Below are 17,064 nucleotides of genomic sequence, written 5' to 3'. Positions count from 1 at the left end.
TATTCTAAAAAGAAAATTCAGTGAAAATGACAGACAGTACAATTCATTTGCTCTTCGAAAGAGATGTATTTGCATATTAAAAAATCCCAATTGCATTATTAGTAATTATAAGTTTAAAGCAAAAGCAAACTATCTCCAAACCTTATTAATCAAGGAGTTAAATTCCATTAGCCTACAATCCTTTCTCAGGTCATCTTTTGGCTTACACATCATGATGTAGAATTTTCCATCAGATCCTTTTAAAGAAATTTTCTTTGGCTTCTGAAGAGAAGCAAGAATTTCTACCTAAAACAAACCAAAAATAAACCAAGAAAACAACGAGTTATATAAGTTAAAGAAAATTTTAAGTGCCTTATGTATATTTTGTTACCTTACTTAACACAAAGAATATATAAAACTCTTTTATGTAGTAAATTTATAATTTTGTAATTTCTTTTATCTTATTAATCTATAAAAAGAATGGTTGCCAATGAAGAGAGACACAATTTCACAATTAGAAACACCTGTGGGGGGAGGGACAGTTTAAAAAAATTTTATCCAGGATATAACTCTTTATTTTCTATTATTCTGATTAATTTTATTATTATTATTATTATTTTTACCAGAGAAGTACTCAGTTTTGGTTTAAGGTGAGGCAAGGGATTAAATCTGGGACTCTGGAGCCTTAGATATGAAATTCTTTTTGCATAACCATTATGCTCTCTCCCCTGCTGAGTATTCATGATGTTTAAAGGGTTTTTTTTTAAATGTTTTTAATACCTTTCTTCAGAGACTGAGGTATTTTCAGATATCTTTAATATGAAGAAATGTTTATCAATTGAAATTCATCTGATTTTTTGGCATAAGAAATGCCTTAACAATCAAGTCCACCTAAGAAAGTAAGTAACAGTATTTCTAAAATTTAAACAAAGCATGACTATAAATCAGAATGATTTCATTATGTGGTTTACACCCCAACTCAAAAGTAGCTAAGTAAATGTTTTAAGGTACATAAAGTATTGGCATAAATATTGAGTTTTTTAAAATACTATTTTTTATAATTTTTTTTTTAGTGATTTAATAGATTCATAAGATTATAAGATAACAGGAGTATAATTTCACACCTTCCCCACCACCAGAGTTCTGTGACTGCATCCCCTCCACTAGAAACGGCATTATTCCTCCCAAGATCACACATATAGATTGACTATTATTTTTGTAACTACCTATATATATTTATATACATTTGCCCTCTTTTCTTTCCAATGGTTCTGCCTCCTCTTCCTAAGTCAAAAAATATTTACTTAAAAAGTTTTCTAGTACCATTACTTTAAAATAGTAACATATTTATAGTCACATGTCATACTTCCCCTTTCAATTTCTGTCTCTACCCAATAATAATAACTATTGTATTTACTGTCAAATGTAAAACATTAATCCCCCAATAAAGAAATTAAAATAAATAAATAAGTGCACAAATAGAGCCAAACTCTTTCTGGCTGAATTTTACTTCTTTTCAAACTACAATTAAAAAAAAAAAAAAACCTTTTTGTTTGTTTTTTTTTTTATAGAAGACAAAAGTTGGAATTTTATATTCCAGTTGTAGTAGAAAAGCATATGAAAAAATCAAGTTGTGGGGGAAAATATTATAGTCATATTAAAACATGAAAAATCACAATTCTAAGTTGAATATAGATTTCTTTTCAAGATACTGTTCTAAGGGCAATAGAGGACTAAAATTTGACATGGGTAGTATATGTTACTTAAAATGCAGAAGGGAAGATACAATAATGTATATGGTCCAAAAATTAACATGTATAGTAGTGAATGATAAAAAAAAAAAAAGGCATTGATACCATAAAAGTAAAAAAAAAAAAAAAAAAAACCTAAAAATCATGAAGGAGCCATTCCCTTTATTACGTAATAGCAGACACATGGTTATCTTTTGTCAAAACAAACACTAGAGAATTACCTATCTTTTCCAGTAGGCAACAGATCTTGGAACATGAGATTTTTATCACTTAATATTGTCTCATTGATGTGAGAGTTTTACTTTTCTTTATTTCCAACAACACTTTTTTGTGACTAAGCATCACTGAATTTTAAAAACACAGCCTAATATAAAGTTGAAGTTTACCGTATCATCAAAGCCAGAGATATAGGCCCAGTGCCCAGGAAACGGATCATGGTTAGTGTGGGCTCCAGGAATTGATGGAAGAGTAGGTATCATGACCGATTGTAAAGGAATAAGGATTTCACTAAATGATGTATCTTCTACTAGTTTTTTAAGCATTTTAAAATGAGTGCTTATACTTAACGTGGAACTACTTCCATCCACCTAAAGGGAAAAAGGAGTACATTTTAATTTTTCTGCCTTTATTGTGAATTACAGAACACTTTTTTTTTCAATGAAAACAAAAATCTCCACTTCCATAATACTTAATTGCAATGGTTCCACAGTCTGTGGTATAATTTTGGTGTATCATCTAACTCCTTCCCATTCTTTTACATCATCAAACTAGTGCCTATACTACTATAGGATTGTTTAATGACTACAGTAGATAGACAACAGAGTTTTAAATTTATTATCAGGTATTAAAAAATTTGAAGAGTTCTGTAAATCAAACTCTTTTGTATTCCAACTCTCATTTGGCAGCAAAAATGATACGTGACTTTTCTCAATATAACTTTCATTATGATTCAATGCAGAAACGACTGTATATTTGAATACAAATTTCCTCAACGGTGATACATAATATAAAAAAACATATGCACTGGATTACCTTTAAAATTTTGAAACGTTCTGATAACCTACATATAGCTGACCACAAAGTTCTCAAAAAGATATGTAAAACACTTAGAAAAATGTCTACTTAATAAATGTTCATTATGATAACATCATCTTTGATAATATAAGGAATCAAATAATATTGATGCAGACAGAAAAAACCTAATTCTTCTGTTTTGTTTTACTGGATAGACAGAAATTGAGAGGAGAGTGGGAGGTATGGAAGGAAAGACAGAGTGAAACCTACAGCACTACATTACTGCTTGTGAAGCTTTCACCCTGAAGATGGGGCCCGGGGCTTGAACCTGAGTCCTTGAGGACTGCATATGTGTGCTCAACCAGGTGGCCACCAACTAGCCCCTCTAATTCTTTAAAAAAGTTCATTGAATGAGAAGTTAAAGGTATGGTGAGAAATAGTAAGCTTACACTTTTTTTTTTAATCTATAAATGTTAATAAACTGAACATTTGCTAGTGAAAAGTAGCTACTTAGTTTATGGATAAAGACTGTCTCCCTCCTTTGATTACCTTCACCCCCTCACTCCCCATTTTTACCTTCCTTAAGGGTTTTTTCCCTTTCAGATCCTTAGGTAGAAAAGTGAGTCACTACTGTTAAGTAAATCCATACTCTAGTCACAAATCGACTGAAAAAAGCAGTTATTATACTAGCTGATGATCAACACCTAGTTTCTTATGAGACTATGAGCACGTCAAGGCAGAAAATTCCTATTTGTTTCCTTTCATACAGTGCTTTTCCCCTTTGTACAGAAAGAAATATGTACTAGAAAAATAAAAACTAAAATCTTATTCTTTTTCCCTTTCATGAATTTAGGCTAATGTACATAAGTTTTGAAAGTTTAAAAAAAATAATGAGCTGGGGGCCAGGCAGTAGCACAGCGGATTAAGTGCACATGGCACAAAGTACAAGGACCAGCATAAGGATCCTGGTTCAAGTCCCCAGATCCCCACCTACAAGGGGGTGAGGGTGGGGGTCGCTTCACAAGCGGTAAAGCAAGTCTACAGGTTTCTATCTTTCTCTCCCTCTCTGTCTTCCTCTCCTCTCTCGATTTCTCTCTGTCCTGTCCAACAACAACAGCAATGGCAGCAATAACAAGGGCAACAAATGGGAAAAAAGGCCTCCACGAGCAGTGGATTCGTAGTGCAGGCACTGAACCCCAGCGATAACCCTGGAGGCAAAAAAAGAAAAAAAAAAGAAAAGAAAGACTTAGCTAAATCATCACAGTGCTAGTAGCTAGGTTAAATAAATAGCCAAATACTAGTTTACATGTTATATTTCTGTGGTTTATTTCAAATCTACCACTTTAAATTATTTCTTATATATGTAATTTGCTCCCATAAAATATATAATACCTGCAAATTTATTAACAAATATGTGAGCGAGGCATATATTTGAAAATTTTTAAACTTTTATTAAGGTAAAGTACACATACTTAAACTATATTATTTGATATATATACATATATATTCCTGTATTAGAAATAATTTGATAGGATGGGGGTAGATAGCATAACGGTTATACAAAGAGACTTTCATGCCTGAGGCTCCAGAGTCCCAGGTTCAACCCCCCACACCACCATAAACCAGAGCTGCGCAGTGTTCTGGTGTTTCTCTGTGTCTTTCTCTCTCTGCATCTCTCTCAAAAATAAAATACTTAAAAAAAAAAAAGAATTTAATAAATCAAAATAAAAGAAAGTCAGCTAAAATCCCTCAGATATTTTTAGAAAATTTTCTATAACTATACCCATTTTTAAGGCTAGGTAAAATTATCTTAATACTGTAAGTAGTAAGATTTGTGATGTACCGGTTTGTTGCATAATTCCAGAAGCTTATCTGTTAGGCGAGTTGCATCTCCAACAAACTTTTCTAAGGATTTTTTCATCTGAATAGCTTTATTTAGGATTTCCTTGCATCGGTTCACACGCATAGGATAAGAAGACTTATTAAAAAAAAAGTTAAATGCAATACATGATTAAAATATAAAACTGCTGATAAAGTCAACCTCAAAAGACATTCATAGTGAGATTTCAAACCAACACAAACTTCGTGGAAATCAGTTTAGCAATGCAATCAAGAATCATAAAAATGTTACTCTCCTATGATCTCATTCACTCCCTTCTTAGGATCTAAAATAATAGGAAATGAGAGAATACAGTCTACTTGTATTATAACATCAAAAGATGGAAAACTAAGCTTAGTGGTCAACAGTAGTTAAATAAATTGTATGTCACTACTAAAGAATTTCATATAATGTGGGAATAGATAGCAATAATGGTTATGCAGAGACTCTCATGCCTGAGGCTCTGAAGTCCCAGGTTCAACCCCCCCATAGCACCATATGCCAGATCTGATCAGTGCTCTGGTTAAAAAAAAGAAAAGAAAAAAAAGGAGAATTTTATATAACTATTAAAATGGTGTCTTCAAATGATATTTAATAACATGGGAATGTGCTAGTGACAATAATCTTAGTGATTTTGAAAGTAGGAAAATTATGTAACTAGGTAATCCAAACTTTATACTTAAACACACACAGACATTGTGTCAACAACTGTACTGTAAACTATTAACCCCCCCCCCCCCAATAAATTGGGATAAGTATACCAAATACTAATGAATGGTACGGGCATATATTTTTATTATTTATTATTATTATTATTATTTTGCCTCCAGAAGACTTACATGCTCTATCATTCCCAGTGCTATTTATTTATTTTAAATAGCATATGAGAGGCAGAGAAAGATAGGGAGGTAGAGGGAGAGATGAGAGACACCTATAGCATTGTTCCAGTCCTTAAGAAGCTCCCCCCAAAAGGAGGGGACAGGGGCTTGAACCCAGATTTTCATATATGGTAACCTGTGCACTTTACTGGATGAGTTACCACTAAGCCTCTATTTTATTATTTTTAAAATGAGGTGCTGAGCTAACCTTGGGCCTCACACAGATGCTTTACTATTGAGCCACACCTGTCCAACTGTGCTCTGTTTAGTATGAGAGTGTGAAAGATAATAAAGCACTGCTTCATCATCATAGTTTCCTCTCTTGTTCTACTATTATGACAAGGCCTGAACCCAGAACCCCACTCACACAAGGAGAGGCAGTCTACTGGTAAGCCAATTCCACAGTTTCTGAGTTCTTTTGTTTGTTTTAATATTTCTGTGCATTTTCTAAATTCTCTAAAATATTTACTAAGTTTATTTCCCAACTATTAAATCCCCATTAACAGGTTGAGTGCACATGTTACCACCCACAAGGACTTGGGTTCAAGCTCCTAGTCCCCAACTGCAGCAGGGGAAGCTTCATGAGCAGTGAAACAATGCTGCAGGCCTCTCTGTCTCTCCCTCTTAATCTTCCCATTTTCTCACAATTTCTCTCTGTCCTATGAAATAAAAAGTACAAATAAAATTGTTTAATTCACACTAATGTAGTAACAAGCTTTTGCTAATACTAATAGTTCAGGTACTTTGTATTAAAACATTTAAAAATATATATTTTTTAGAAGCAGGGCAGTAGTGCACCCAGTTGGGTGCACATACTACTATATGTAAGGACTGGGGTTTGAGCCTCCATTCCCTACCTACAGGGGGAATGTTTCATAAGTAGTGAAACAGGTCTGCAAGTATCTTTCTTCTTCCCTATCCACCCCCTTCAATTTATCTTTGTCTTATCAAATAAAATAGAAAGAAAAATAAAGAAAAAGGAAAAAATGGACACCGGGAGCAGTGGTTCACAGTGCAGGCACTGAGCACCAGTGATAACCCTGATAGCAATAAAAAATTAAAAATAGGGAGTCGGGCTGTAGCGCAGCGGGCTAAGCGCAGGTGGCGCAAAGCACAAGGACCGGCATAAGGATCCCGGTTCGAACCCCGGCTCCCCACCTGCAGGGGAGTCGCTTCACAGTCGGTGAAGCAGGTCTGCAGGTGTCTATCTTTCTCTCCTCCTCTCTGTCTTCCCCTCCCTCTCTCCATTTCTCTCTGTCCTATCCAACAACGACAACAACAATAATAACTACAACAATAAAACAACAAGGGCAACAAAAGGGAATAAATAAATAAAATAAATATAAAAAAATAAAATAAATAAAAATAAAAATAATTATTTTATATCACACTCTAGTAGTTTACTAGAAAATACATGCTGAATTCTTTCATCATAAACATAATAGTAACTTCATTTGATATAGTATATATTCCTGAATTTTTAAACAAGATATGCAATAATTTCTCACATTTTACAGTTTGTTTCCCCACAAAACTAAAATAAGAAACCCTGAAATCTACACTTGTAAACTAGTATTAAAAAATTCATACCACATACAATGGAGAAAGACAATACTGTGAACAACATATTACCTTCGACACAGCCGTCATCATCCACATTGCTTGCTGAGGATAGGCCAGGAACACTTTGGCTATAATTTCCATCAAGACAACAAAAACTTCATCATGAGAATGACAAATTCGGGAGATCAACTGTGAAAAAGCAGTCAAGAACTGATACGGAGCTAAGTGACTTGTGTGTTCTGTAATAACCTTGTTTATTTTTGTTAAATCATTTCTCATTTGTAAACGATCACAGCGGCCAGCTGGAAGAAAAAAAAAAAATCAAATTAATCAATTCATTTTCCAGAAGTAAAAACAGCTTTAAGATATCTATTGTTCCCATGCCCAAAACTAGATCACATGTCAACTTGTAAAAAGGTAGCTGTCTTTGTACAAGTAGAAAAAAAAATCTAAGAGTTGTTTTCACTGGGAAGAAACAGAACAAGTCATAATCCATGTCATAATTTTTATTATAAGTATTGGGCTTAAACTAATGTTGAAATCAAACACCAAAAAACTGAATTTCTTTTTTCTTTTCATTCTTTTTTTCCAAAGGACTGAATTTCTTAGGAAGGAACTAGGGTTCTCTGTAGGTAGGAAAAGGGTAGGGAGAATGTGAGAAGAAAACATTTCCAGATGCAGGAGACCCTGGTGTTTCCCATTATATCCAGGGATATAAAAAGTAGAAACCATGACACAGAAATCTGATCTGAGTAAGAGATACTCCAGCCCAGTGATTATTTGTGCAAATAAAAGCAGATTTTCCTTAATGAAAATCTTGGGGTGACAGAGTTTGGCATACTGTGGCCCTTAGTAGAAAAAGAACAATTTTGTTTGATTTCAGTGTCTTCTATCATGTGTTACATTGATCAAAGAATGAACAAATTTTCATATGCAGGATCTGAAATACAAGTACTTAAAAGTCTGTATTTGTCCCCACTCCTCCCCTTATTTTAGCATTTAGTCTTTTGTACACTTACATATGTGAAATTTTAATTATCAAATGCATCCCTAGTGTTCAGTAAGTTAGTCAAGCCAAAACTAATTCATACCAAAGTTCAATTCTTCTTCTGAGTCTCTTAAATATCTTACATAACAACAAGAAAAAAAATCATACCTTTTTCCCACTCATATGCCTTAGCACCAAAATCAAGCCAAAGTGACAACATTCGTGGCATAGACTGATAAATGAATTGATTTCCATATTGTAGAGATCTGCAATTTAATAGATATTAACATAGTATTCTTTTTTAATACTGTATGAATTAAAATCTAATGATTTAAACTACCATTTAAATTTTACAGCCTTCTGACAAAATTATTTTTTCACTAGTAGAGGTTATTCTTGATTCCTTCTTTTCTTTTAAAATACTCATTAAACTCTGTCTGCACCAAAAAAATATAATACAAGTTACAGCCTGTGGGGCTGAGAGACAGCTCGTCCAACAGAGCACACACTTTATCATGTTGAAGGACCCAGATTCTAGCCTCTAGTTTACACATGAAAGTATCATGTGGAACAGATACTATGGTATTTCTCCCTCTCTTCTCTCTCTCCTTCTCCCTCCCAATTTCTCTCTCCCCTTTCTTTTTCTATCTTGAGCTTAAGAAAGAGATGAGGAAGGAAGGGGAGGGGAGAAGAGGAGAGGAGAGTGGTGGAACTGCACAGGTGTGATTCCTTGATACTTAAAACAAAAGCTATAGCAGCCTAGGAAGTAGTGCAGTGGATGGAATGTTGGACTCTCAAGCATGAGATCCCATGTTCAATCCCTGGTGTCATCTATGCCAGAGTTATGCTCTGGCCCTCTCTCTCTCATAAACATTCTTTTTTTGTAAGTTATGACCCAGTCAAAGGCCTGTTAATATTTCTTTCAAATGGTCCCATGGATCTGAGTTTCATTTTCATTCCATAGTCAAGGTCCAGGTCAAGATAATCCATTTCTGGGAAATTACAATAATTTGGTTTCCCCAATTCCACAGTTCTCTCCAATAAATTCTGGACTACTATTCCTGAAATTACAGCTCTCTCATGCACTGCTTCTGTGAAAAATTAGAACTCAATTATCTATAGATATAGCAAAAGCACATGAGTTATTCTCCACCAGAGTCTAGTATCCACAATCTTGCTTATTTATAGTTTTCCTGTTTTAATCTTACTACTCTCTACGATACATCACCATATGAACAAATCTCTAAATGCTGTTTCCTTAACAAATCCATAAAAAGTTTGTGTCCTTCTCCTCGAATTTAACTATCCTTCAAATTCTGCTTTATTCATTCACACATCCATACTACACTTCTATAGCAATGCTGTGAAAAGACGTATAATTCTGAAATTATGAAGTTAGTAGAGTTTTGACTTAAGATTTATCCATGACTTCTGAACTTACTTGGTTCAGTTTTGGCATTTCTGATATATTTATGCTGTCAGGCCACACATTCTATTATATTCTATTTAAACATTTTTCTTACTTTGTCTAGTTGAACTATGACTTCTTGAGGGTAAGAACTAATGTTTAATTAGTAAATATATAGTAATTAACTCAGTTAACTTAGTAGTTTAATTTATTCCTTTTAGTGTCTAAATGTCTTATTTTAAATACTTTCCTAAACTCTATTTTTAAAAATCTCTTGCTATACCATAAGTTTTATGCACATTATGGAATCCAAATTTAAATTCCTTATTTTACTAGAGACATTAAATACTGTATACCAATGTATATGTTATAATCTAGGACTAAAGTGCAAATAAAAACTAAAACTCATTCTTGAAAAAAAAAACACAATCATTGTTCTCTGCTGGTATAATTATATCATGTACATTGGTTTGGTATTGGTGTGCACTATATTTTATTGATCCTATTGATTTTTTTTAAAATAAGCACCTTTCTATTAAAAAGCTTATTCTTAAAAAGAAAAATATGGGGCCAGGTGGTGGCGCACCTGGTTAAGCATACATGTTATATAATGTACAAGGCGGGTTTAAGCCCTTGGTTCCCACCTGCAGGGGGAAAACTTTGGGAGTGAAGCAGTGCTACAGGTGTCTTTCTTTCTCCCACTCTATCTCCTTCTACCCTCTCAATTTCTGGCTGTCTTTAGTAAATAAAGATAATAATAAAAATTTTTTTTTAAATATTAAAATTTTTACATTTCATCTCAGATGATAAACTAAATCAGTTTTAAAGCAGAAAACATCCTACATATACCAGGATCTGTGGTAACAGTTCAGTATGAACAGATGTGTTTAATCAGCAAACACTCACCTTCCAAAGTGAAGGACTATATACCGAATGAGATCACCCTGCTTTTCCATCTTGTTGTCTGTAACCATGGGCATCAATTTGTCATAGTACTTGGCAAGATAGAAATGCCCATCCTCCCATTCTGGTAGGAACAGGGTCACATCCTATTAAAGAGAAGATAGAATATTCAAATGTGTAAAAATGAATAAACAGGGATTAAAAAACCAGATCCACATATAGACATGGCAAAACCAAAGTAGATTGACTCTGATGTGGTCAGAATAAAGCTGCTTTCTTACAAGAGTTTTCTTAGGATGACTATTTAGTTCTCTGGACCAAGTAGCCTTCAGTTCAAGGCTAATTATGCCCACTTACAAAGTATGGCCCTTTGAAAGTTTTTGTTGTTTTTTTTCCCTCCTCCAGGGTTATTGCTGGGCTCGGTGCCTGCTGCACCATGAATCCACCGCTCCTGGAGGCCATTTTTCCCCCTTTTGTTGCCCTTGTCGTTGTAGCCTCGTTGTGGTTATTATTATTACCATTGTTGATGTTGTTTGTTGTTGGATAGGACAGAGAGAAATGGAGAAAGGAGGGGAAGACAGAGAGGGGAAGAGAAAGATAGACACCTGCGGACCTGCTTCACCACCTGTTAAGAAATTCCCCTGCAGGTGGGGAGCGCCGGGGGCTCTAACCGGGATCCTTACGCTTTGTGCCACATGCGCTTAACCCACTGCGCCACCGCCCGACCCCCCCTTTTGAAAGTTTTTACTAAATATTCTAGGTATACAAACTGAGGCCTCTCCATTTGGCTGGTAAGAATCTGAATGGCTCTCAACTCAATCCTATACAAACTCTGGTAATTGCTGTTCTTTGCCCCACTCTCCCACTCCATCTTCCCTTTAACTAGAGCACTGATCAACTCTAGCTTATGGCAGTGCAGAGGACTGAATCTGGGACCTCAGCATATAAGGCATGAAAGCTGTTTGTATAAACATTATGCTATCTTCCCAGCCCTATGGTAAGTATTCTTATAATTGTCTCCTCTCCCCCAAACCCAAACTGTTCTTTCCTTGGCAGTTGTTTCCAGCTCACAGAGTTTTGAATTACACAAGTACATCTTGGTTAGAATCCTCAGAAGGATTCTTGTACATATCTGGAATTCTTTCTCTGTCCCATTTTTCTTGGCTTGTTGTCCCACAAATACTAGCCACCTACTCTTCATTAACTCTTCTTTTATTCTCTTCTCATTTTCAGTTCATTTTATAACTTGAGAAGGATACTTAGTTCAATAATCTTGATCCCATATTCATTTCTAATATCTGTAAATAAATTTATAAATTCCTTAAAAATGACTTCAGCTGCATCCCATAGGTTTTCTTTTTTGATTAAAATATTACTATTATTACTATTGCTATTACTATTTGAGATAAAAAGACACCATAGTACTCCTCTGCTATTTATGTGATCCTACTCTGGTTTTGTCTTTTTTGGCTTTTATGCTGTACTGGTAAGTACTGGGAGTTGAACCCAGGGCCCTCTCACTTATGCTACACAGATGTTCTATTGCTGAGCCACCTGCCATGCCCTTCTCACATGTTCTGATATAACTTTATCACTCAGTTAAAGTGCTGTTTAATATTTTTGGAATTTTTTTCTTTGATGTATAGATTATTGAAAACAAAATGTCTCTTTGCTAATGCCTTAAATGACCAGTGGCATGAAATTAGGAAACCAATCCAATGTAATCATATGTTATGACATTACATTTAATAGTTTAGACAGATGGTCCCATGTTTGTAAATAAAACTGAAACACCTTCAGGTCTAGAGAAGCCCCACAAGCAGAGCCACGTAAGAGATTGCTAAGTGGGAGTCAGGTGGTAGCGCAGCGGTTAAGCATAGGTGGCACAAAGCACAAGGACCGGAGTAAGGATCCCGGTCAAGCCCCCGGCTCCCCACCTGCAAGGGAGTCACAAGCAGTGAAGCAGGTCTGTAAGTGTCTGTCTTTCTCTCCCCCTGTCTATCTCCCCCTTCTCTCTCCATTTCTCTCTGTCCTACCCAACAACGACGACATCAATAACAACAATAATAACCACAACAAAAAGGGAAAATGAATAAATAAATTTTTTTTTTTAAAAAAAAGAGATTGCTAAGTGAGGTTACAGTTTAAAAGAGATCACCCCACTATCTCAGCTTGTTCAGCCATGGACTGAACAGTAAACTACAGCAGATCTAGGAGTATTTAAGAATAGCAGGTGAGCCTCATAGGACAAAACCAAAGATCTAAGAGCCCAGACCAAGAAAATGAGAACACTTCCTCAATGTTATTTTTATAGCACTACATACAAAAACACTATTTCTGCACACATTATACTTCCTGGATTCTAGGAAGTCACAGAGTTTCAATCTGTTAACAGTATGCTTACTAGCACTACTTCAGGAAAGAGAAGATGGCAGATTCACTCTCATTGAAATCTCCATGTTATTTGGCCAACCTGCATATTAGCTGTCAGGCTCAGGCAAAAAAGTAGTAAAATCATGGGCCCCTTGGCCTACCTAAAATAGATCTGTTAGCTTTTTCCAAAATAGAGACCTCAAATCTCGTCTGCCATATTTTTGCCTTTAGATGCCAAACTATTAAACAATTTTTCTGCTTTGTATCTTAATGCCTTTTCAGCCAACAAGTTGCAAATGCTACCATGATGCTATTCTGACTTCACCATGTGTCCTGGACCCCCACCTCTCCAGAGCCCTGATCCACTAGAGAAAGACAGAAATAGGCTGGGAATATGGACACCTTCTAACACCCACACTGAGTGGAGAAACAATTACAGAAGCCAGATCTTCCACCTTCTGCACCTCATAATGGTCCTGGGTCCATGCTTCCAGCAGGATAAAGAATAGGAAAGCTTCCAATGGAGGGGATAGAATATGGAGTTCTGGTGGTGGGAACTATGTGGAATTGTACCCCTCTTATACTGTTGTCTTGCCAATCATTATTAAATCAATCAAAAAAAAAAACCTCCAGATTAAACAAAAAAATCTCATAACCCCATCCATTTAAAGTTTAATGCTAGTAACAAAAGTTTATGGTGTTTGTACAAAAATTTTCATGTTAGGATATGGTTAACTTTGGAATGGAGACTAAAAAGACAAGATGTGGAGTGCTAATATCATTTTGTACCTTAATCTGGGTAGGGATTTCATAAGTATATTTACTTTGTGATAATTCCTCTAGTTACATTTTAATGTCAGATATTCACTAAAAAGTAAAAGAGCTTCCTGGCTATTTTGATACGTAAATTCTTTTTTTTTTAAATTATTATTTATTTATTATTGGATAGAGACAGAGAAATTGAGAGGGTAGGAGGAGATGGAGAGGGAGAGAGATAGAGAGACACCTGTTGCTCTACATCACCACTTGTGAAGCTTTCTCCCAGCAGGTGTGGACAAGGTGCTTGGACCTAGGTCTGTGTGCAGTGTAGTGTGTGCGCTTAACCAGGTGTGCCACTGCCTGGCCCCAGTATATGTGTCCTTCAATATGGGTTATAAATTAATTTCACTCATTTTTCAAAACAAAAAAAATAGTTTCTATCTGAATTGCATTATATATTACTTACCTTATATTTTTTCATAACGGCATTGCTTTCAAAGTTAGCTGTTTCTTCCATAAATCGGCCCACTAGTAGCATAGCTCGACCATGAATTAACATGTTTTTACTCTCAGTTAGGGTTTCATTTTCAGGAAAGCATAATTCAACACCCTTCTGAAGAACAATTAGTGCCTGGTGAACATCACCCTAAAAATAAGTGAACAGTAAGTAAGTAGCCTTTTAAGAATCCATTTCTACTTTCTGAAAAACAAAATTGCTAGCGTTAAAAATTCACTAAATATTGAATTAGGAATTTTATGTGTATCTCTCACTTTTATGAAATTAAAATCCTAAAAGGATGCATTGCTTCATTTCATGAACTCTTTAATTCTTTTTTTTTCCTCATTCATGCATTTACTCATTCATTTTATAGTCCATTAAGTACAGGGAAATAATGGCATAAGCAGATGACTAGAGACAAACATGAATAAATCACAATATCTACTTTAGAATTTCATAGTTTAGTGAAGAATTATAAAATTGCAATAAAATGTTCTGTTACCATCAGCAAAATATACATAGCTATTATAGAGATAAGGAAATACTGCAAATCTAATGAAAATATAGGAAAACAGAAGAATGTGACAGTCAGAAAATGTTATCAAGTAAGGAAACTAAACGAGTCTTTAAAGAATGAGATTTTTCATCTACTTGACTCAGTGAAGGCTATTCACAGAAGTAGGAAAAATCATTTAAGTGTGGAGGAAGAGAAGTAGTTTGGTTTTCCTATAGTCTAAACAGTTTGTACAGCAGTACCAAATAAAACCGAAGAGGTAGACTAGGATTCCGTTGGAGAGAGAGGCTCTCTTGTACTTCCTGGAATCTCAGTCAACCTTTGTAGGAAGTACATATATAAGATGACATTCTGTTGGGAGTCTGGCGGTAGCGCAGTGGGTTAAGCAAAAGTGGCGCAAAGCACTCCCCACCTGCAGGGGAGTCGCTTTACAAGCAGTGAAGCAGGTCTGCAGGTGTCTATCTTTCTCTCCCCCTCTCTATCCTCCCCTCCTCTCTCCATTTCTCTCTGTCCTATCCAACAACAGCGACATCAGTAACAACAACAATAACAACCACAACAATAAAAACAAGGGCAACAAAAAGGGAATAAATAAATAAATAATTTTTTAAAAATGACATTTTGTTGTACCTTACCTTGGACCACAGCCACTTAGCCCTTTCCACATACAGTTCAGCAAGCCGGGATTCTCCAGCATTAAGGAGGGCGTTGTAGGCTGTCTGGTGGTGACCAGCCTTTCTTGCTACTCTGGCACTCTGTAGCCAACATTCTCCAACCATTTCATTGAAATCTGGCCTGAAAGGATGTAACAAATCAGAAGAGGAAAAAGAGCACCTTTGAGTCTATTTGATGACTTACCAAAAATATCTCTCCCAACCATAGGAACTTTTCAGTATACTATTTTAATGGAACTAAAAGCAATTTATTTAAAAATGATTTTAAATTTTCTTATAGTGCTCCATTTTTATCAATTAAGTCTAGGATGACATTATTACAGACTTATAACTGGAAATCCCCTAGATGTGCTCTTTAACATTAAAAAAGGATATACTGCATAGAAAAACAAAATTTTAATTCTAGGTTCAACTAGGCAGAATACTTGCAAATAATATGTAAACAGAGTAACTCAATAACTGGCATGAACAAAAAAGTTTTAAAAACCTTTTATTGAGGCTTAATAAAGCTCTCCGGAGAGCGAGAATGGGTTCTTTGGCTCTGTAGGAATTTTGGGTCATTTCTAGTCGAGCTACCCAGTTCAGAGACTCTTCTTGAGAACTGTCACTTGGAGACTGGTGAAAAAGTGGTTTGATGCTATGCTCTAACTCACATAACATGTGCAATCTGAAGGAAGAGAAAGAGAATTTAGTTAACATGTTATATTCTCTGATTAATCTCCTATAAAAAGCATATATTTTAATTTAATCATGAAGAATCTGAACTGCGTTTTATTTATTTCTTGGGGGAGAGCTTTAACCCAAATACAGTAGTACTGGTATGTAAACAACATTTAAATTTTTTAATAAACTGGGTATAAACACTAATTTATGTTGATCTGAATAGTGGTCTACTATGATTCCCAAATCCCTGTCAATTAAATTGGAGAAGGATGTATATATGTGAATGTATGAAAATCAAACTCTGTTACCTATTTTAGCAAAAACAAAAATATGGACAGATCATAAATAACATAATATATACTGCTAATCTCTAGCACAGACGACGCTAGTGAAAACTGTGATATGAATGCTATATTGTTTTTTTTCAAGAGTAATGGAAAGCATACTAACTTCTTTTTTTTTCCTCCAGGGTTATTGCTGGGCTTGGTGCTTGCTGCACCATGAATCCACCGCTCCTGGAGGCCATTTTTACCCCTTTTGTTGCCCTTATTGTTGTAGCCTCATTGTGGTTATTATTATTACCATTGTTGATGTTGTTCATTGTTAGATAGGACAGAGAGAAATGGAGAGAAGAGGGGAAGACAGAGAGGGGGAGAGAAAGACAGACACCTGCAGACCTGCTTCACCGCCTGTGAAGCGACTCCCCTGCAGGCAGGGAGCCGGGGGCTCCAACCGGGATCCTTACGCAGGTCCTTGCGCCACATGCACTTAACCCACTGCGCCACTGCCTGACACCCAGCATACTAACTTCTATCCTTTATATGTGTGTGTGCATGTAATAGCAAATGCTTTCTTTTCTTTTCTTTTTTTTTTTATTTTTTAAAGATTTTATTTATTTATTCATGAGAAATGATAGGAGAGAAAGAACCAGACATTACTCTGGTACATGTGCTGATGGGGACTGAACTCAGGACATCATGCTTGAGAGTCCAAAACCCTATCCACTGTGCCACCTCCCAGACCACAGCAAATGCTTTCTAAGTGAGAAGGAAAGGGAAACAATGGGCACTGATCATAATGTGCCATGCATAGAAGATGTCTAAGGGTAGGGAGATAGCATAATGCTTATGCAAAAAGACTCTGATGACTGAGACTTGAGTTCCAGGTACAATCCCCTGCACCATTAACCACAGATGAACAGTGCTCTGTTAAATAAATA

At 35.5% G+C, this 17,064-nt stretch overlaps 1 protein-coding gene across 3 annotated transcripts in view; it reads right to left on the bottom strand.

Moving 5' to 3' along the window:
• Positions 1–17,064, bottom strand: part of ATR (ATR serine/threonine kinase) — a 92,719-nt gene that overhangs the window by 17,201 nt on the left and 58,454 nt on the right. For all 3 annotated transcript variants that reach the window (XM_007524067.2, XM_060197562.1, XM_060197561.1), the window contains exons 33-41: positions 15,670–15,849; positions 15,144–15,303; positions 13,962–14,141; positions 10,367–10,509; positions 8,221–8,318; positions 7,134–7,366; positions 4,588–4,722; positions 2,117–2,317; positions 142–285 (exon numbers count right to left, since the gene is read on the bottom strand). In XM_007524067.2, coding sequence (XP_007524129.2) covers positions 142–285; positions 2,117–2,317; positions 4,588–4,722; positions 7,134–7,366; positions 8,221–8,318; positions 10,367–10,509; positions 13,962–14,141; positions 15,144–15,303; positions 15,670–15,849 — 1,474 coding nt within the window. The remainder of the gene's footprint in view (positions 1–141; positions 286–2,116; positions 2,318–4,587; positions 4,723–7,133; positions 7,367–8,220; positions 8,319–10,366; positions 10,510–13,961; positions 14,142–15,143; positions 15,304–15,669; positions 15,850–17,064) is intronic.

The sequence above is a fragment of the Erinaceus europaeus genome, chromosome 9, assembly GCF_950295315.1.
Source record: "Erinaceus europaeus chromosome 9, mEriEur2.1, whole genome shotgun sequence".
NCBI lineage: Eukaryota > Metazoa > Chordata > Mammalia > Eulipotyphla > Erinaceidae > Erinaceus > Erinaceus europaeus.
This window is presented reverse-complemented; position numbering and strand designations above follow the sequence as displayed.